This window comes from Eptesicus fuscus, chromosome 6 (genome assembly GCF_027574615.1).
Source record: "Eptesicus fuscus isolate TK198812 chromosome 6, DD_ASM_mEF_20220401, whole genome shotgun sequence".
Lineage (NCBI taxonomy): Eukaryota > Metazoa > Chordata > Mammalia > Chiroptera > Vespertilionidae > Eptesicus > Eptesicus fuscus.
In genome coordinates, this window is record NC_072478.1 from 81,706,089 (window position 1) to 81,728,614 (window position 22,526).

A 22,526-nucleotide genomic window follows, 5' to 3' on the forward strand; every position below is an offset into this window, starting at 1 on the left:
TCTCAAGAGGAAACCCATACTGCTTTGCATTGTAGTTCAGTTAAAAATTAGTGTTATTTAGTTCAGGTTTCTTGTCTTTCCTTTTATCTGCAAGGGGTCAAAGGAAGTTTGAAAATCTGTAGATGAAGTAGGGTTTTCTAAGCATCTAAGGAAAACCCTTAAGGACACAAATGTGTTTTTGGTAGTTCACTAGAATGAGGTTATTTGAGTAGTTTGGTGAATCAAAGAGGTAAAAATTCCCAATTTTTATGCTAATTAAGACTCCCCTTTTGTTGATTCTCTTCCATCTGCAAGTAAACTTCCACTCTGCCTGTGCTTGTGGGAAAAGAAGAAAAATCAGCGCCTGAGGGCCACCCTATGCTCTGGTCTTTCATAACAGGGGTCCCCCATTTTTAATTCTCACGACAGCCTTGTGAGGTGTATTATCCTCAGTTACAGGAATGCTTGGAAAGGTTGAATATTTTGTCCAAAGCCTACAGCTAGTAATTGGCAGATCCAGGTTTGAAACCAGGTTTTCAGAGTTCATGCACTTCATACTCCTGAATTGCCCTTGACTGGCTCTGTGCGTGTGGACTTAACCAGCCTGGAAATACCCTTTCTTTTCACTTCTTCACTTGCCTAGACCCTCTCAAAATGGGTTTCTTTGTTTTAACCAAGCAACTCACCACTGTTTTCCCTGCGGGAGTTTTTCCTGCACTGACCTGCTGTCTTACAAGGTCCCGGTGCATCATGTGAATGTCGATGTTCTGAATACAGTGCCTCAGTTCTCTGTGTCCCTGTTCTGCTTTGTGCCAGGGCTGAGTGATTCAGTTTTGGGGCTGGGCTCTTTAGGGTTTGGGTTTTTGTCATAGATCTGATGCTGACTTAAAGCACTTAACATAATGGCCATTGATTGGCAAATGTTTATTAAGCACCTACTATGTGACATACACTTAACCTTTTGCACTCGGATGTCGAGTGTGACTCGACACGGTTAGCATTAGAATAAAGGAATAGAGAAAAAAGCAAGCGAGTGCAAAGGGTTAAGTTAGTCCTTATTTTCTTCACCAAGTGCTATCACTTAAACTCTCAATGTTGTTATGAGGAAAAGCTAAATAGCACTTTGGAAATACAAATATCTTTGTATACATCACTTATACATATTTATGTATATATAGTGATGATGCTACTGATCACTCTTAATTGGACGTGAACTTGGAGTTTTCAGTAGGGAACAGAGTTTCTTTGAATCCCTCATACTCTCCCTGTCTCCTGCTCAGCTAGTGGACTGTGTACCCATGGCCAGATTGAGAGGTGTCATTTGATCATTTCTCAGGGAGCAAGCCCTTGACATGTGGCTGCATGATTCTGCAGTGAAGTAGGATGGGAAGTCAGAGTAGAAGTCCCAAACCAAGTTCAGAGCCAGCTCTTTAGTGAAAAGCTTAATCAGCATTCAAGTTGATCTAGTCTCTCCTCTGTATAAAAATCTGGTTCCCATTTCCTTAGGGATGAAGTCCAAATCCTTTTGTGTGGCACTTAAGTCCTACCATAGTTTGATTCTAACCTCTCTTCCCAGTCTTGCCTCCTGTCCATCAAGCTTAACTTCCTGCCGTTTCCAGGAGGTCCTCTGCTTTGGCATCTCTTTACTTTCTATTCTTTCTTCTAGAATACCTCCCCAGGCCCATCTCCCCTGCCCTGCACCTCCTCCCATTTCTACATATCCAACTAGTTCTGAACTTTTAAGGCTCAGTTCAAATTCCACTCCCTATTCTTTTTTTTTCTGGGAGGCCTCCTCCACTGGCTTCAGCTGGAATAATATCCTGCTTGCACTTCTGTAGCTATTTTTTTTTTTCTATTCTCTGATTGCCTTAGCATGCTCTACCTTAATTTATAAATTCACATACATAGATTAGGCCCTTCTAAATTGTATCCTTCTCAAGGATATGCAATATATGCATACCATTTTTTTTATTTCTTTGAATACATTGATACCAGATTCTCAAATATTTGAGTAAATCAGGCAATATAGTATAGTAGTTAAGACCTTTGGAGTCAGAGAGACCATGTTTCTTATACTATCACTCATTATCTATGTGACTGTGACAGGTTCTTTCACCTCTCTGAGTCTGTTTCCTCCTTGGCAAAATGGGAGTAGTAATACTCAGTAGGATGGTGGTGGAGATGAAATAGTTTAAAATACTTAGTAGGGACATGTTACATAGTAAGCACCTGATAAATTAATCCATAATATATTTTGGATATATATTCAGGTGGGTTTGTGTTTCCTATATTATTCTTGAAGGGGTTTTCTATGTAAACTAGAGGCCCGGTGAATGAAATTTGTGCACTGGTTTCCCCAAACTGCCCTCCCCTGCCTTCCCCAAACTGGTCACCCCCAACTGCATTCCCCTGGTCCTCCCTCAGCCCAGCCTGTACCCTCTCACAGTCTGGGACCCCTCGCTTCTTACTGCCTACCTACTCGCTGCTCCTTACTGCTTGGCTCGCTGCTCCTTAGCGCTGCCGTGGAGGCAGGAGAGGCTCCCACCGCTGCCGCTGTGCTTGCCAGCTGTGAGCCCGGCATCTGGTTGAACGACACTCCCCCTGTGTAAGTGCATTGACCACCAGGGGGCAGCTCCTGTATTGAGTGTCTGCCCCCTGATGGTCAGTGCACATCGTAGTGACTGGTCATTCTGGTCGTTCTGGTCACTTAGGCTTTCATTATATAGAGTAGAGGCCCGGTGCACAAAATTCGTGCACTGGGTGTGTGTGTGTCCCTCAGCCCTGCCTGTACCCTCTCTAATCTGGGACATCCCTCTCACAATCCAGGACTGCTGGCTCCCAACCGCTCGCTCTCCTGCCTGCCTGCCAGCCTGATCACCCCCTAACCACTCCCCTGCCAGCCTGATTGATGCCTAACTGCTCCACTGCCAGCCCGATTGCCCCTAACTGCCCTCCCTTGCCGGCCTGGTTCCCCCAAACTGCCCTCCCCTGCTGGCCTGGTCACCCCCAACTGCATTCCCCTGCAGGCCTGGGTACCCCCCAACTGTCCTCCCCTGCAGGCCTGGTTCCTTCCAACTGCCCTCGCCTGCTGGCCTGATTGCCCACAACGGCCCTCCTCTGCCGGACATCTTGTGGTGGCCATCTTGTGTCCACATGGGGGCAGCTATCTTTGATCACATGGGAGCAGCCATCTTGTGTGTTGGAGTGATATTACCTCTTTATTATATAGGATAGAATTGGAAACCTCTCATCTGGAAAAAGGTGACACACCTTTCTTTGTTCTGTGTGATTTTGCTTTTAAAGTAAACTCTAAAAAAGTTTCATTAGCTGTAGTGCTGTGGTTGGAAAACAAATTCTCCAGAGTCAGTGCTGGCTGTGGCCTCATTTAGGAAATAACAGTTTTAGGGAAATGGACTCAGAAAAAGCATGCAGATGTAGATTCAGAATGTACACTATATAGCATGCCGTGGTTGATAAGGGAGGTGGGCATAGCATCCTGTGCTGAGAGGAGAGGGTTTCTGAGTCTGCTCCAGCCAGATTTCAAATAATGTGAGAGACATGGTGGTGATGACTTCATTCCTCCAGCCAGCCCTTCCTCTCCGTGTCTCATGATTGAATGGATAAGATAAACAAAGGTCCTCTGAATGTATTCGGGCAATTCTTCCCTCATGGGCCCCTCCCTGGATTGTTGATTGAACACCCACTGGAAATTTATCCTCTCCGGTGGATGTCCTTACCAATTGGACAGGATCTGGCCCCAGCACTGCATTTGAGGCTGGCCCTATCATTTCTCCTTGAGTCTTAGTCTCCTCTATGATACAGTTGATCACCACCTAGTGGCCACAGGTAAGACCGTGCATCACAGAAACTCAATGAAAGCTATGAGGGAATTTTGTTCTATTGTAAGATTTGAATGAGGTGTGTTTCTTATTTGCTTATATAATGCAGGGGTTCATGCTGTAGGGTGGCATTTAACAAAGGAATGTCACTTGCTTTCGTTACAGTTATGCAATGGAACTCGGTTTAAAATGCCATGTGCAGACTTGGGGAAATGGTAAGGGGAATGCCTCTTCCCAAACACAGTTTCTGCTAGGATGTGTTCTCAGCTTGCTCAGATATAGGGAAAGAGAAAAGGAGGGTTCTCTGGGAACTCTTCCTTCATCTGGAGACATGCTGGGGCCGAAACGGGATATGTGGTTGTGGCAGATAGTTGCCGTTTTTCTTGCTCATGTCTCCTTGTCCCTTGGTGTAGAGAAAGTTTTGCTTTCTGTGCTTGCTGGCAGCTCTCTCTGTAGCTCTGTGGGAACCTTCCTCAATAGACAGAGCCAGGGGAGGTGATTTTATGTTAATAGCAAGCACATACCTACATATACTAGCTCCCACCAGACCTACATAAGTTGGAAAGTTTCTCCTAATTTACCTAATTTGCTTTTTTCCCCCCACTTGTCAAGTATAGAATCACCTTTGACGAGTGTAATGAATTAGAGGAATGCCACCTCCCCCCCTCCCTTTGTTCTTTCTGTGACACCTGTTCTCTGCAGGCCTTGTGCCTGGTTCTGAGAACACACTGGTGAGCATGAAGAGACATGTTCCTCACTCTTATGGAACTTACTAGTTGGGGAGATATTAAAGAAATACTCAAACAATATGAAATTGCTATGAAGAAGAGTTGCATAGGACTCAGGATGTGAAAATAGAATAGGGTTTGGACTGGTTAGAGAAATCAGGGAAGGCTTCTTAGAGAAAGGAACTTTTATGCTGAGGGCTGCAGGTAGGGATAGGGCACATTCCAGGAACTGGCAGAGGCCAGGGTTTTTGGAGCTCAGAGGGGGAAGTAGGGGCCTAAACTCTGCAGGGCCTCTCTGGCCTTGGGAGGGACTTTGTTCATTGTTCTTAGAGCTCTGGGAAACCATTGCGGGGTTTGCTGCTGGAGCTGACATGGCTAGGTGGAATACTGACTGGAGGGACAAAGTGGATGTGGGGAGTCCAGAGAGGAGGCAGTTGCAGTATCCAGGCAGGTGTGGGTATTTGGTTTAGGGGTTGCTGACAGTGTTGGTGATGAGTGAGCAGAACTGAAATGCATAGGAGGCAGACTTGGGAAGGACTGTTCTGTGAAGGGCGTTAGGTGGGGGTCTGACTCTGACTCGTGTGGCAGGACGCATGGTGATGCCCTTCACTGACTGGAGACACAGGAAGAGGTCCTTAGTTGGCTACTTTGGGAGAGGGTCGGGGAAGAGATATAATTTGTTTTTTTAGCATGTTGAGTTTTACCTGGGAATGGGGTTGTGGGGTAAAGCTGTAGTCTCTTGGCGGCTAGTGTCCACCTCTCAGCTCCCACCATGGGAGTCCCCTTTCCTCTGGGGAATCTCAGACCCTTCACTTGTAAGCCAGCCTGTATTGCTGCGCCTGGTCAGGTCAGTGTGCCAGGTTTTGAGGGCCACTTTGTCCAGCCCTGTCCTAGGCACTCACACATTACGCGACGAGACTACTCATGGGTAGTTCCAGAATCATTTTTCACGCAAGAGGCTCTGGTACATGTAATTGGCCTTCAGAGAAGGGAGACATGAGCCTGGGGACTTGGGGATCCTTGTGCTGTAAGCAGCCGAGATGCCATTCTTGTTGCAAGTACTTACCTTGGCAGTTGGTCTTTATTAACTAATTAGTTTCTAAGACCAGGGAGATGTGACAGAGTAGCAAATATTTTTAAGGGTAGTTGTATACAATTTTGGTAACTTTGGAGGGAAAGGTATTAGATACAGTGGAAATAAATATAGTTGAAAGGTTACCTTGAGTCCGTCATTATGTGGGTGTCCATATGCATGTATGTTTGTGTGTATGTTAAGTTGTGCAAAAACAGGAAATGTCTCAACTTGTATTATTGGTAAAACTTGTGTAAATTAAGGACAAAAAGGAAATGGCTTGACTTGCAGTTCAATAGTACAACTTGTATAAATTAAGGTAGATTCTAACTTTTAAAAAATTGTGATAAACCTTGTCTTTCTGTAAAAAAAAAAAGATTATTCTTGGCTTAAATTCTCTTAAGCTCTGTGCAGATCAGTGTCTGCTGTGGTAGGGCATGGCACCTCCAGGAAGGGAAGGGTGCTCTCCTCGGGTCCCCTGGGGAGCAGACAGCTTGGGGAGCAGCCTCTCAAGGCCAGGCTTCTAGCTGCTTCCATATCCTTACCCACCTGGACTCCTCACTCAGAGGCAGAGACTACTTACTCTGTAAAGCAGGTACTTGTCCTCCCCAGAGGCTACCAGACATGTCTCCCCTCCGCTCTGGCCAGCATTCTGCCTTCTAGCAACAGTAAATATTATCGCTCCGCTGGGCTCTCAGCTGTGTCCTGCACTGCCTGAACACGAAACAGTGGGGTTATATGAGCAGGGTGCCACGAAACTTGGCATGCACCCAGCACCAACACCAGCCTCCCCTTCTACCCTCCTCTTACTGGAATGAGCATGTTGGATTCCTGTGTGCATCAGAGGGAAGGCTCCAGAAACAGGTCTCTGTGCAGCTGCATATCCAAGGTGATCACTCCATAGGATGCAACCAATCCTTTTGGGTTGAAGTAAACAAGAAGCACTGCCTTTTTAATGTCCTCTTCATTGTCCCAAGTAACAGAGAAGGGGTTTATCTTTTAAATTCTTAAAAAAACTTAAAAATTTTTTAATGATTTTAGAGTGAGAGAAAGTAAGGTGGTGGGAGAGAGAGAGAAAGAGAGAGAGAGAGAGAGAGAGAGAGAGAGAGAGAGAGAGAGAGAGATTTGTTGTTCCGCCTATTTGTGCATTCATTGGTTGCTTCTTTTATGTGCCCTGACCAGGGATCGAACCTGGAACTTTGGTGTATAATTACAGGTAGTGATGATTACCTTCCCTGATTCCTGTTATTGGAGGATTTATATATCGGGGAAGAAAGGCCCAGCTTTGCCTAGAACTCAAGCTTACAGAACAGAGTGCTTATACTAGTACAATGTGTCTCACTGGATCTCCTGACAGCCCGTGGGTAAGGTAGGGCTGACAACTGTCAGATGAAATGATTGAGACTTTATGAGTAATCCTGGGTTAGTTACATATCTGGTAAATGATGTAGCTGAAACTTGAACTCAGGAGCCCGTGGAGGTTGGGGTGAGGGCTAGGGGTCGGGGAAGGGAATGTTCGGCATATAATCAGAACCCCGTGATGTGCAAGTAGAGAAGGGAGGTCCTCCAAAGCAAGCTTGAGATGCTGTCCCAGAGACAGGGGAGCAGATGCCAAACAAGCAAAACAACAGGTGCCCACTGCACCTTTAAAAAAGATTTCTCTCTGAAGTGTGAGTCATTCAAGCCCATGGTGAGTTCCCTTTCAGTTTCCAATAATTGGGATTCTCATTCTACCCAGCTGTCCTCACTGGCCTACAGCCCAGTATTGACTCCATACTCATTACCTAATCTTCCATCAGGGGGACCGGCCTCTTTATCAGCTTTGTGGGGCCCACCTTGCTTCTCAGGTTTGTGCTGTGGCGGGGTGTGCTGTGTGCCCTGGACAATGAAATCAAGGTTACCTTCTGGTCATAAGCTAACAGGCCCTGCTCCTGGCCCTCCTGTGAAAGGCCCCACAAAGGCCCCGTTGTGCAGAACGAGCCACTCCTTGATCCTCATTGGCAGCTGCCCCTGGCAGCCCCGCTTTTCAGGTGCGTGCTGGGAGCTTTCCCCAGCGTGGCTTGCATTTTGCTCTTTTTCCACTTTGATGAGAAGATTGTCTAGCTTGAGTCTTTCTTGCCCTACTGGTGGGAGGCGCAGGAGGATTTTTATTGTGAGTTCTGATCGGGAGGACATTTTGACTAAAATGACACCGAGTACAGCTGTGCCCACATTCCACGTTGGGCCTCTTGGAGGGCTTTGCCTTCCACTCTGAAAGGTTATAATTCCCTTTTCTCATCCTGCCTGCCTGTGGCCCACTCTGTCCTTCCTTCTCACAGGGTTCTGACTCTCAGCTGCATCTGTCTTTCTTGCCAGGGAGTGATTTATGTTCTCGGGGATCTCCTCAGCCTGGGTTGGCCAGTTTTAAGAGATGCCTGACTCTCCTGCCAGCATCTTTAGACTTTTTGCCAAAGGACCATTCCATTAAAGTGAGTGAACCAAGGAGAGATGGGAGACTGTTGGCTGTTGTCTCCTGTTCTCCTTCTCCACTCGGAGTGCCTTCCTTGCTGGTATAGAGCAGAGGGCCTTGCACGAGCCACAGCGAGTTTGGGACCTGTGCCATCTGAGCCACTGAGAGGGCAATCTCGGAGCAGGAGCCGCTGGTATCCAATGTGCTATCCCAAGCCCCACACCCGAGAGTGGGCCGGTCCAGCCTGGCTCTTCCACTGGTAGCCATTGTTTGGAATGAACACTCAGATTGACGAACTGAACATTGGGAGTTGGATTTGTATACAGCACCCCCCACCCCCTACCCCCCATATTAAACAGCACAATCAGAGCACTGCCAGGTATGTTGGAGAGGAAACAAACAAGCAAAATCAAAAGATGGGAAAAACCTAACCACCAACCTCAAGGGCCAAATCTGGGAACTGAAAAAGAGAAGTCCTGAGGAACATGGGCGCTTTTATTTCAGTAGGTTTTGTTGATCTGGGAAGCCAGAATTCCCCATCCCCCCCAACCCCAATATCTTATTAAAGCCAGGCCTTGCTGCCAGTTATGCCTCATATTTCCCTCCTCTGGGAATTTGAACATAATGCCATTTCCCCTTCAATGAGGGGAACATGGACCAGGGTAATTTGAGTGATTAGCCTAATCTGCAGGAAGGCTGCACGTGGAATTAAGTTAAGCACATTTGTACTGAGCAGCTGTGTCTGTCAGGCCACTGAAAGGTACCTTGGTGGTTTTATGCCATTAGCAGAAGTTGAGGGTTCATAGAAGGATCATTGGCTTTTATTACTGACTTAAATGAAAGCTGATTGTTTACATTTGACAAGGGCCTCTGAGAGCTTTCTTTATAGATACCACGTGTGGGGTTATACTATGTGTGGGGTTACTCCAACCCCAAACATTGCCAGGGCTTTGTTCTCATGGCAGTAGGGGGGCGTGGTGACCCAGGGAAATGGTTCGGGCAGACGTTTGTCAGGCTGGCCGGCCCCTCTGCTCGAGTGGGCTCTGAGAACTCAGGCCTCACGTGTACTTGAGTTGGAAGAGGAAGTCCAGGTCATCCTGTGCCATGGAGACAGGGCAGTTCCCAGCACTTTGTCCCAGCAGTTTGTGGTATGAGTTGGAGTAGGCCAGTGGTCGGCAAACTCGATTAGTCAACAGAGCCAAATATCAACAGTACAAACGATTGAAATTTCTTTTGAGAGCCCAAAATTTTAAACTTAAACTTCTTCTAACGCCACTTCTTCAAAATAGACTCGCCCAGGCCGTGGTATTTTGTGGAAGAGCCACACTCAAGGGGCCAAGGAGCCGCATGTGGCTCGTGAGCCGCAGTTTGCCGACCACGGGACTAGGGGAAGGTGTTGTTGCGTCTGGCATGGGGGCAGCTTCACTGACCATGTCGAGGGTCAGTGACTGAGCCGACCTGCAGGGCTGTAGCCACACCTCCTCCCAGACCTCCTAGGCAAGTGGGTTCCCCCCTATGTCAAATGGAGAAGGATGACTTGCTGTATAGCTGGTGGGATTAGAAATAGGGCCAGAATTGTTAAAGCAAATGCAACCAACATACTAACTTCTAAAGCAAATCAGCATGTCATGTTATAAACAAATGTTTACTATTTTGAATTTATGTTCTTTTGTGCTTTGAAACGGACTCAGGAAGATATCTGCTAGTTGCGATAGTACTGGAAGGACTAAAAAGTGCAGCAAATAAGAAAGCCAGTTCATTTCAGTAATTTACATTTCTTACTCTTTTTCTTACTAGATTTGTCTTCAGCGAAGAGGAAATTTGCAGATTCCTTAAATGAATTTAAGTTTCAGTGCATAGGAGATGCAGAAACAGATGATGAAATGTGTATAGGTAAGTCATAACTGTGCTGTTTATCACAACTTTCATTGTCCTTGCTGAGCCTTTTTCTGGGGATAAGAAGAATCTAAGTGTCATAAATTACAATTACAGTGGAGGGGATAGAGTTGAGTGAATATCAGGAATTGGGGCTATTCTGGGCTTCTCGGAGCTCTGGGATTGCCCTTCTCACCCCCTGCCTGCAGGAGAAAGCTTGAAGGTTTGTAGTGGGGCTTTCCTCTCCCCTCCTTTTAGTGTTCTGCTTCCGGCTGCTCTTGTGCCATTCTTCCCCACAGCCACAGTGCTAAGAACTTTGAGCAAAAGCAGAACACAGGTGGATGAGGGAAGAATTAGATCAGAGGTTTCAAATGCTAGCTCATGGGTTGAGATCAGAATGCTGCCATGTTTTCCTTGGCACTCATTTATTTAATTGAATTACCGTATAGATTGAATTTATCCTGAAGTTTCCGTTCTCCAGCTTCTTTGAACATTGGAGAATCTGATCATCTGGCCCCACATTCTGCCTGGCTACAGTCGGCTGGAGCTATGTAGCTGCGGTTGTCTTCAAATGGGGAGAGGCGTCAGTGTGTAGCTCACAATGCTCCCCACCTCTCCCTTCTGTTTCTTTCACGAGAGGCTGATGGTGAGGTTATCACCTCACTGTGCTGCTTCACTCTTCACCATCACCTGTCTGCCTTTTGTAGGCAACGCCGGGCACTGAGGATTTGCAATGCCAGGATACCTTTCTCTGCCAGGGCCTAGTCGCTGCACTTTATTCTTCTTACATTGGCATCTTGGTTGACTCCATGAATTGAGCAAGAATTGAGAATGTTATAGTGAATTAATTAAGCCATCAAATGCTTATTGAGTTCCTGTTGCCTTGCAGTGCACCAGGATCTGGGGATGAGCACAGGCAGTTGGGAGACATCTGAGAGCAGTGAAAATCCATCATTGTTGTAAATCCTGAATACATGGATGCTTTCCCCAACATTATACAGATGTTCCACATATCCTCAGGGCTATTGCACTTAATGCCTGTTGCCTTTGGGAATAATCATAGCACAAGAGATTCTCCCCATCTGACCAGCATGCTGCAAGCTGTATTGCATTTATAAGTGGCTTGGGGATGCAGGAGGAACCCAAGGAGAAGCCAGGGATGTGGCTTCCCGTGGCAGCAGCACTGTTTGTTTAGTTCTAGTGCCAAAGAAAAGGTTGTGTTCTGACGCAGGCCCACAACAAAGGTTGAGGAGGTCGAATCCTGGGCAGGAAATCCTTCAACTCTTAAGCGGAACTCTGCCTCTTCTAGCCTGGGGTCTGGGAGCCAGCCAGCATCTCATCAGTCCTGGGTATTCTCAGGAACTGGCCAGTCTTTTCCTTGAAGGAAATCCTTCCCTAGCTGAAGTGCCAGGTGGAATTAACATGCATTTCTGGGCCATCCTGAATGGTTAATGATTAAAAGATAAGGGGAGCCTTGGGAAACAATTGATTTTAAGCTTCTGCTTGTGCCAAGGGATTTCAGTCCATAACATGATAGGTGTATCTGGAAAGGCTCCCGAAGGTCCATTAGTCAACTTCCATCTCATGTCCCCTTTCTCTTTTCCAGCAAGGTCTTTGCAGGAGTTTGCCAGTGTTCTCAGGAATCTTGAAGATGAACGGATACGGATGGTGAGTACTGCTGGGCTATTCTTGGTCCCAGATAGTGTGGTCACATGTAGGAAGCATAGAATTTGTTATCAGAAGAACTGGGTTTGGGTTCAGGCTCTGCTTCTTCTGTGCTTTGAGCTCTTGGGAAAGCCTTCTCATCTTTGCAGGGTTTGAAGCCTTTTGTAAAACATAGGATATATGTACTTGGATAACTTGAGAATGACTTCCTTGCCCTTCTAAAAATTCACTGTAATGTGTATATATAAGGTGTATGACTTCCGGGTATATCTTTACAATGATTTAACTCTTTGGGGTCTTAGGTTGTTCTATTGACAGAATGGGAATGAAGGTGCCCCACTCTGCAACTCCCCGTACCCCATTATTAAATTTATCCAAGAGGTCTTGGAGGGCAGGGTCACTTCTTTACTTCTAATTCTGAAGCTCCCAACACAGTGCCTGTCATGTAGAAGGCACCTAGTAAACGGGAACTTAGAAGTGATGGTAGCTCCAAAAAGTTCTTCAAAGAGAGGCACTGTGAAGTTCAAGGACCAAAGGCTGACCTTCAGGTTCTTAAGAGATCTTTTTTGCACTAGAATTTATTCTGATGTGGTTCAGCATTAATAGGTGAGGGATTCCATATCCACAGGGTACCATGTCCCTAAGATATCAGATCCGAGGCCTGGTTTGAAACCCTTGCGGGCTGCATGTTGATTTGTCCTCAGGAGGGCTTCTCTCTCGAAAGTAGTGCTCCAGAGGCCTGGGGAAGAGTCCACTAATGAACATTTTCCTTCTCTTCCCATGCTAACAACTGAAATAGTTTGACACTAAATTTCCTCTCTTGGTCAGCTTGGGCTGCCAAAATACCATGGACTGGGTTGCTTAAACAACAAAGATTTATTTCTCAGAGTTCTGGAGAATGGGAAATCCAAGATCAAGGGGCTGACTGATGTGGTTCTGGGTGAGGGCTCTCTTCCTGGCTTGCAGATGGCAGCCTTCCTACTGTTTCCTCACAGGGCAGAGAAAGGGTGGGGACACTCTCAGGTCTCTTCTTATAAGGGCACTAATCCCATCAGAGGGACTCCACCCTCAAGACCTAGTTATCTTCCAAAAGGCCCCATATTCAAGTGCTATCACATTGTGGGTATTAAAAGATAAACTAAAGCATATTAAATTTGTAAGAGCTTATGTGAGCAAAAATCAATTCAAATTGGATAGCACCAGCCTGGAAGTAGTGGGAGTGCTCTAGCTACAGGAGCCTGGGGAAAGAGTTATAAAGAAATGCAGAAACAAAGCAAAGAAATTATTTAATTGGCTATCGCTTAAATGGTTGCCTTATTTGGGAAAGCCTGGTTGTTTGTGATTACTTATTCTTAGGTTTTGATTTCTTAACCTTGAGGTATTCACAGGCTTAGGTTTTGGGTTGCTGAGGTAGGCCACTAAGGCATTAGAGCCACGTTGGTCCAGTGGCCCTTGTTTAATTAATTTGCCAGGGTAAGGGCTTCAGTACATGAATTGGGGTGAGTATGGGGCAGGAATGCAAGTTAGTCCTTAGCACCCACCCAGACATTATGTAGCCACATGTTTTCCATTTCAACCCTCATGATGACTCTGTGAGGTGGTGCCTGTATCCTTATTGTCTGGATGAAGGTGTTGAGGTTTACAGAGGTTATGCAACATGCCCAGGGTCACACAGTGGCGTGGTCCAGATTCAAACCCAAGCATGTGTTATGCCAAAGAATGTGGGAGTTTCTTGAAAACTCCAAACAGAGCAGAAGCCTCTCTCACCTTCTGCCCTGCAGAGAGACACTGTTTTCCTTGAGTGCTCATTGCTGGGCGCCCGAGCCAGAATCAGGTGGGGGTGGCAGTAGCAGCAGGGTTGCTGGTGGGTGGAGGCCGGGAAAGCTGTGTTTGTGCACGTGCTAGTGCCTGAGAAAGGGAAATGATTCTTTGGAGTCTGATTCTTGGCTGAGCCAGTATTTGGGGGTGGGTGGTGTGGTGAGCAAATCACGATAATACCCCGCAGATTGCCATGGCCTGCAGCAAGGGAACAATGACTGGATTATTATACTTTTCAGCTTGCCTCTGCAATTTTATTATTAATGTCAGTGAGTCGAGTTTCTACTGTCTGCATCTGAGTCTCTGGCCATCGCAAGTCCCTTCCCTACATCCTCGCCCTGTGACAATTTCATCACCAATTCAGCTCAGCTTAGCAAAGCTGCACCTTCTTTGGAAAGCCTTCCCTAATGCCATGGGATATTTGGCCATCCTTTGTATTTTCTTAATATCTACTTCATGCTTCTAATTCTGCATTCAGCACATTTTCCTGATGATCGCTGCACATGTCCCATAGTAAATAGGAGTCCTTGAAGGGCAGAGAGTGGGCTACTGTGTCCCTGATATTAGTACAGTGCGTGGAACTGAGTGGAAATTACACAATCATAGAATCATAGACCCAGGTGAACCTTATTCCTCACCTCTGCAGTCCCTCATTAGACAGATTAGAAAGTTGTGGTCTTACGAAGGCCCAGTGGGAGGACCGGGGCAAGGACTTGGGCATCCTGAGTCCCAGGTGAGCAGCTACTGCTTTTCTATATTTAGCATTTACTTAGGGCTGGATTGTCAATCATGGATGCCCTTTGGAACAACTTGAGTTTAAAACATACTGATGCCTTGGATGAAGTATAGAGTTTTGATTTAATTGGTTTGGAGTGTGGCCTGGACATAGAAATATTTAAAAGCTCCCCAGGTGAGCCTAACAGGCGACTGAAGCTGAAGAACCCCTGACTTAGGGGCTCAGACACCGTTGTGGGCTTTAGGGACTTATAGTTGATTTGTGGAAAAGACTTAAACAGGTGAGCCAACTAAGTCACATCAAATAACAATAAAAATCAAACAAGTTAAATGACACTGAACAGTTCTAGCATTGCTCTCTACTAAAATAAGTGGCCTCAAAACTGAGAAAAAGGCAAATGGCAATAAATTTGGAGATCTGCCACCTTCTATCCCTCACTTTGTCCAGTTAGGTCTCTCTGTGTCCATGTGTGCTTCTGGTATGTCCTCTGTTGGTTTCATTGCAATGGATATGCATGTGATTTAGAAAAATAAAGCTTTGTTCCAATGAGATTCTTGAAATAATTAGTTGAGCAACGAATAAGCAGTGAATGACTTAAGAGGAAAAATTATGAAATATTGTACTGATTTAGAAAAGACCATGGAATCTTAGAGCTGGAACAATCAAGCCCAATTATTTGTAGGCGAGGAAATTGGAGTCCAGAGAGGTTAAATGTTTTGTCCATGGTCATGTAGTTGGCAGCCAATCAAGAAATCATTAATTCATTCATTGAGCCATTGAAACATATTTGAGTGTTCCTTTGTTTTAGGATTCTTCTGTGTTTTGGGGATGGTGGTGGATAAGTGAGCATTTACATGAGGGTATGTATGTATATGCGTGCGTGCGTTCCTCTGTGTGTGTGTGTGTGTGTGTGTGTGTGTTGTGTAGTGGTGAACAGAAAACTTTAGCTGGCTTTTGCCTTCTGAAGAAAACCCTTGGTGGGCTGTTGGGAAGTTTCTTTGGATTCTATTGGTGGTCATGAAAAGCCTCCCTAAAGAGGTGACCTTGGGCTGAAACTTGAATTGCAGTATGTAATGAGTTGCCCTCATGGGGATTTGGGGATAGAGCATCTGAGTTAACAGCAAAATGCAAAGCGCTAGAAGTGGGACAGGTTTGCTATTTGAGGTACCTTCCGGTGATGGTACAGTTGGAGTGCAGGACCTGAGGAGGTGAGGCTGTGAGATGAAACTGAGAGGCAGCCAGGGGCCAGTAGACACTACAAGCATCCTGATCATAGTCCAGTGGTGGTATAGGTCTACACAAAGTCTGGCTGGCAGGGTTTCATGCCACCAGATATCAGGTGCTCTATTTGTTTATAATCCAGACTCAGTGTTGATCTGCTTTAAATATATCTGCTTAAATATAACTTGGGTGAATAAGCATTTCCAAGATGTCATCAGAAGCTTGAAATTTAGATCCTACCTTGTCACTAGTTTCCCTCCACCTTCAATTGGTGGTTGCTTACATTTTTTAGACGTCCTAATTTTTCTTCCTAAACAATCAATTTTAATCCTGCCTGGGAATAACACCATGTTTTGAACTGATGACTAGACTTTGACTTGACATGCTGTCAGTTTCAAGTATTGTGAACAGTTACCACGTGCATGGTGTTGCTTACTCAAATTTTAGGTGGAGACATGGGAGGCATTTTGTGCCAGAACTGCTCTGATTCTTTACTGATTCTGCTCTTGTGGTCCCCCCCCCCCCCCCCCCCGCCCCCGTTTGTCCTCACCAGATTGAGAATGCCAGTGACGTGCTCATCACGCCCTTGGAGAAGTTTCGGAAGGAGCAGATTGGGGCTGCCAAGGTGAGAAATTTCCAATTCTTCTTCTTGGATTTTAGGGCAGGAGGTCTGGAAAAACACACCTTCTTCAGAAAATCTTGGGCAGATAAGCCTGGAACCTAGTTCTTCACCAGTGTCTGAATACATCCTATGTCCTCATCCCCAGAGCAGTCATTCTAGTATTTTGTTATCTAATCATCCTGTGCTAGTTCATAAATTGTCCAAAGGTAGAAACCATGCCTCCTCTGTGTTAGTAGCTAGATACCTGTGTGCTTGGACAACGGAGGATTGTATTTATTGCGAGGTCCAGGACTCGGAGCCTAGAACACGGGTGACAGATTGGGCCCTGTGGTTGTGGCACGCTGTTCTTAGCTTACTTTGGCTGTGTGTGCAAGGGAGTTCTCTCGCTAGACCTTTACATTTTTCAAGAGAAACTGAAAAGTCAGAGTTTTATATGAAATAGCCTGGTTTCCAAAATAAATGTTGGCAAATAATTAAAAATATATATTACACATTGTGCAGGTCAAAAAGTGGGACTGCTATAGCTCAGAGGCCACCATTTGTTGTCACTGGCTTGGTGAGACTGTAGCCCACACTTGACTGATTCTGTTGCATTACTGAAAGACCGCAAAGGGAGTCTTGTTCATTTTTAAGAGGTGGATTCTCCCAGGTTCCCCGCCCTGTGAGAAATCACTAGAAGCCATAGCTAGTTTGACCTTCAGTAGAGTGTTAGAGACCACCTGCAGGGAAGATGTTTTCATTGGAATCAATGAAAGTAGGAAGATTTTCCAGATTCTTGCTTTTCCAAACTGTGTCCTTTAGCCGCAGTCCCTTGCGCCACCTGCAGGGTGTTTTGGGCAGTGTCACATGCTGACCTGCTTTATGGATGTGACTCAGTTGTGAAATGGTCTTGAGAGGTGCCTGTAGGTGGGAAATAGCTGAAATGTAAGAAGTGGGGTCTTCTCCCCTTTCCCCCATCCCCCAAGTGCATCTGCTTTCTAAAAATGAATATATCAAGGCCTGAGATGATGCTCAGTTTGGTCATTCTTTGAAGGAGGAACCACAGCAAATATTTTTCTCCCAATTCTACAGCACTTTTCTACCAATTTTACAGTTTACATTTATGAAGAAATTGGAGGTTATTGGTTTTGTATCAGAGATTAAGGAATGTCTAATTTAAAGGGATGTCTGTTTCATTAGGATTTTGTCCAAGATGTTGAGCAAACCCAGTGTTCCTGGGGAGTGTTCCTCCCATGTCCTCGCTGACGCAGGCCCAGTGAGCAACTTCTCTTTAGCGGCTTTGGGGCCTGTGCCTCCCACTCCTGAAAACACGTGGCAGCGGCTCCGGAGGCTCTGAAGAGCTTTGCGGCGGAGGCAGAGGGGACCTGTGCACTGAGTCATCTTTCCAGTAGTCACTTCTCGCTCTGAGCACAGACGCCTCTCACTCTGGCCTCTCCCCTCGGCGCTGGTTTGAAGGTTATCAGTTAGCTTGGGGGAGGAGCGGAAGCCTGTGTGGAGCTCCCTTTGGGTTAATAGCATTGATCAGAATGACAGGAGCAGGTACTTTTCCAGGTTGGGTGGTGGGGGCGGGGGCTTTAATGGTGAGAAATACGAGAATTAAGTATTTTAAGAAAAATGGTTGCTCACCAAAACACGTTTCTGCGCATACACATTCTATTCTCTCATTCCTGATGAAGAATAATGTGATGATGTTGGGGATGATTGCTCATCGCTCCTCCTTTGTCATTTCTTTCTTTCAGTATGCCTGTTCCTCTCAACCCCTCCATACATTTCAGAGACAGTGAAGAAACAACAAACCCTGTACTAGGCGATCTAGGGAGCAGGTTTAAGAACAGTTAAGATCTAGCGAAGGCTGTTTTGTGGCTAAGTTCAAGTTTCTGAACTCTGCCTGTGTGATGTTAAAATTACCCTTCCTCCTCTTGTCCCCTCTGGTGCTGCTTCTGTTGCTGTAACAAGCTGTTACTACTTGCAAGACATTGCAGTTAGAGTGTGGGGTGTGAAGGCTGCTAGGGAGGTGGGCTTCTTGTGCCAGTGTGGCTTCTGAGGTAGGTGCCACCCTGCAGCTCGGTGTGACCGTGGCCCTACGACATTTAGAGTTCTGAGTTTGGGGGAGCTTATTTTTCCTGCAGCCCTAGCTGTGCTCTCCAGTGAAAGTAGAATAGACATTGGTGAGCAGTGGTTAGGTGTGGACACCCAAGCTAGCTTGCTTGAGTCCAACTCTCATTCTGCCATTTGCATGTACACTTGAGGAGGTTACTGCTCCATGCCCATGTCCTGAGCTATTGCAATAGTACTTACCTCACAGAGTTATTACAAGGGAGAAATGTGGGAACTCATATAAAGTGCTTAGAACAGTGTCTGTCATATAGTTATTGATGTTAGTTATTATATTCCATACACACAGTTGATTCATTAAAGAAATAAGCAAGAGCCTGCTGTGTGCCTGGCCCTGCCCTATACACTGGCGTCTAGCACAGGTGTGGTTTTGTGCTCATGGTGTGCCTGGGGAGAAGGACATCAGGCACAGAGATATAAGTAAACATGCAACCTCCAAGTGTGCTATGAAGGGTTACCATCCTGGGACATGGAAAGCAGGTGGTGTTCCCCATAAGAAGGAGGTAGGTTTAGATGCTGGACCTCATCATTGCCATCACCACCACGGCTGCCACCATCTTTGTCAGCATCACTGAGATTTAGTACGCACTTTGCATGTGCCTGGTACCCTGCTAAGCATTGTACATGGTTTATCTCATTTAGTCCTAACAATCCTATGAGGAGGTGGGTGTCCTTATCCTTATTTTATTAGTCAGTCTTTGAGCTGACCAAGGAACCTGAGGAATTAGCTCATGCAGTCACCCTCAGTGTACAGATAACATCTAGTATACTACGTCCTGCAGAGGGGCAGTGGTTTGTTTAGAGTCCATTCATACAGAGCTGGGACTGTAGGATCCTACTCTGCCCTTCATCCCCTTAGCCACCACCGTGGATGCCCTGGAAGGTGAACGCCGTCTTGTCCCTGAGTGACTGAGTAATACCACTCTCGCATCTTAAGAGCATTACGTAAATCTTAGTGTTAATTTCCCCAGAGGCCTTGTTGTGGCTTGGACAGCATCGCGTCTCTTTCTCTTTCGCTTTGGCTGTCCTCTTGAACATGGAATGTGGAGGCTCAAGTTGCCAGAAAGTCACGGGATTCCAGTGACTCATGTTCCCAGCCTTTTCTCACCTCTGGTTACTGCACTATCCTGGCACAGGGTTCTCCTGTCTGGGATATCTGGCAGGGCTGGTGGAGTGGCTAAGTGGGCATTAACTGGGACATGGAGCTGCAGCTCAGAGTCACTGGTTTCTAATGAAGGAGAAGAGTTGCTTGAGTCAGTGTCTTGCCTGTACCTCTCACATTTGAAGGAGTAACGTCTCCTCGGGCTTTTCTCCATTTGCTTCTGCATGTTTCATTTTTCTTGTATGTAAATAGCCTTTTTAAAAAAAAATATATTTTATTGATTTTTCACAGAGAGGAAGAGAGAGGGATAGAGAGTCAGAAACATCGATGATAGAGAAACATCAATCAGCTGCCTCCTGCACAACCCCCACTAGGGACGTGCCCGCAACCAAGGCACATGCCCCCGACCGGAATCGAACCTGGGACCCTTCAGTCCGCAGGCCGACGCTCTATCCACTGAGCCAAACCGGTTTCGGCTGTAAATAGCCTTTTAAGCAAAGTTCAGATTTGTAGAAATGGGTACGTGTCAGCTAAAATTGAATAGATGATCATTCTGCTCCCTTGGTGAGGCCTAGAGGTTTGTTGTTCACCAGATAAATGGTGTCTGACATCACAGGAGCTTGTCGGGGCTTCTTGGTGATTTTTGTGCCACTTTGGCTGTGTTCTGTCCGGAGCACTTACTGCTCTCCTGCTCTAGAAGCCTCCACTTGGCCCCTCACTGTATCAGCAGGTCTCAGCTTCCACCACCCCTCCCCACTGGGGCCCCTTCTGAGCACTCTACCTGCAGAATCTCTGTGACTGAACCCTGTTTATTTCCTTCCCAGCACTGTGGCAGTCTATAATTATGCTGTTTACTTGTTCAGTGGCTGTGTTTCTTCTCCTGGAACATCCTCACCATGAGGGTAGGGACTGCTGCTGTCTTGTATTTCAATGCCTAAAAGAGCCCAACACAGAGTGGTTCCGTGTTATATTGTTATTAAATGAATAGAGATGTCTCTGAGTTTTCTTATTTGGCTGCGAAAAATTTTCATCTGCTAGAGGCCTTGGAGTTGCAGAAAAATCCTCTGTGGGCTCCACATAACGTCAAAAGCAGGAGTAATGCACGGAGTTAGTAAATTTGATCCTGGTTAGCAGGCCGGTGCCAGCCTTCTCCCACCCCCTTTCCCACCCATCCCCAGTGAGTGGGATATAGAAGGAAGAGACACCTGTGACAGTGTGTCTCAAGTGTGGTTGAGACGTGGGCTTTGGAGGCAGCTTGTCCTGGGCTCGAATCCCAGCTCTGTCACTCTCTGCAGCTTGTTACAAGTTAATGTCCCTGGGTCTAAGTTTTTCTCGTCTGTAAATGGGAGATAAATATAGAACCTCACTGACTCAAGGATATAGTGGGATAGCAGGTATTATTGTCTATTATGATATTTATATTATTTTTCATTTTAAAAGCAATTAATATAGACCATAAAAATATCCTAAATGGAGGGCCAAAAGCACACATTATCCCATTGCCTTACCTCAAGTATTTTCATTTTGGTATCTTCCCATCTAATCTTTGTCTCTAGGTATATACACTCAATATAGGATGTACCAAGTTTATATCATGCTATTATTACTTTTCATTGTGTGGTGAGAAATTTTCCATATTACTGCCTCGCCTTCCCAGTTGTATATGTTGGATGTTCTATACTTGAATTATACCAAATCCTAACCTTGGGCAGCAATGTTACTGCCGCTGTTGCTGCCTCTCACTCCCTCCCTCCCTCCCTCCCTCCTTCTCCTGTGATTAATGATGCTGCAGTGGACACATTTGTGGAGATAACGCCTTCTTGGTTTTGACTTATTCTTTAGCGTACAGACCTGATTGTGATATGATTGCACCAAAGGATATTTGGGTCTCTACAATAAGTACTTTTTGAACACTATTAAAGCTGGATCTCCATCAGTCTAGACTTGTCCCATTTAAGCTGTAAGTAGATCTTCTACTTTGAGATTATCGTCATAGGTAGCTTCCCTCCTTCATTTGGCTTTGAACCTCCTTGTGAGTTAGAAACTAAAAAGTTCTGTTTCACAATTGAAGTTCTTAGACCGTGGAGTCCTGGCTTTGTCTCTATGAAATACTGGTGTTTACCTTGTTTCTGGCACTGTGGCGGTGCCTCAATGATAGACACTCATAGCTGTCAGGCTGTTGATGGGCGGTTGCTTGATTTAATGGGTGTTATTTGAAGAGTAGGAGCAGGGTTGTCTGCTGTTGTTCTGTGTCTGAGGGAATAATGAAGCCATGAAGATGAGCAGAAAGATTGACCCAGCTTGCTTTTGTTCATGCAACATTTTAATCTTTTTTTCTTTCTACCAGGAAGCCAAAAAGAAGTATGACAAGGAGACAGAGAAGTATTGTGGAATCTTAGAAAAACACTTGAATTTGTCTTCCAAAAAGAAAGAATCTCAGCTTCAGGAGGTAAGAAATTGTACTAGTATTCTGAATAAACTGTTTAATTTTACATGGTGCTGTGGATATGTACTGGTTACTCTTTGCCAGAAAGTCCTAGGTTTGGAAGAGACCTCAGAAACTGATGCCTGGATGGCCTTTATATCATCCCACCCACACACTCCTTTGGTGGCTGTCCAGCCTGTCAGGGGCAGAGGAACATGCTGCTGGTCAAGATCACCCTCTTCCTTGTTGGGGAGCCCTACTCACTAGAATGTGCTTCTGCCTTGCAAACTGAAGTCTCTTCTTGTTTCTCTCCCCCTTGACCTTGATTCTATACTCTATTACGTCACCTTTGACTTTCTGCCTTATATCAGTGATTTGAAATGTTCGCATCTGAAATGCTTTGGTCATCCTTCCATAATATTAATTTAAAAAATCTATTTCAACGAGTACTTGACATTAGTCTTTTCTTTCTTTTCTTTTTTTTTAAAGCACTACTTTATTACTACTCGTATGGTTTGTGGTTTGGTAACCTTGTTTGAAAAAAATCAATTCTCTGACCTGCCCCTAGTCTTTTTGGATTCGCATGGGGTCTTTTAAAAGAATAGTTGACTTGGAAAGAAAAGCCAGTTTGCAGCCCTGGCGCAGTGACCATGTTTATTTTGTTCATGGAGGTTTACGTGGCAAGGGAGTTTGCATTTCTGGGAGACAGTCATAGTGAAACTCCAAATCTGGCTACATGAATGTCATTTTATTTAACTCTTAACAATTTTCTGATCCTTCTCAAGTAACCTAATGAGCAGCTATGGTTTTCAAGCTAGCCCTCTTCCTTAAATTTCCTTTTTTTTTTTGAGTAAATAGCATGCCAGTACTTTTGTGAAGT

At 45.5% G+C, this 22,526-nt stretch overlaps 1 protein-coding gene across 2 annotated transcripts in view; it reads left to right on the forward strand.

Annotated features, from left to right (window-relative positions):
* ARHGAP26 (Rho GTPase activating protein 26) overlaps positions 1-22,526 on the forward strand; it is a 408,401-nt gene that overhangs the window by 93,155 nt on the left and 292,720 nt on the right. For both annotated transcript variants that reach the window (XM_054717998.1, XM_008140911.3), the window contains exons 2-5: positions 9,865-9,960; positions 11,549-11,610; positions 15,936-16,007; positions 21,569-21,670. In XM_054717998.1, coding sequence (XP_054573973.1) covers positions 9,865-9,960; positions 11,549-11,610; positions 15,936-16,007; positions 21,569-21,670 — 332 coding nt within the window. The remainder of the gene's footprint in view (positions 1-9,864; positions 9,961-11,548; positions 11,611-15,935; positions 16,008-21,568; positions 21,671-22,526) is intronic.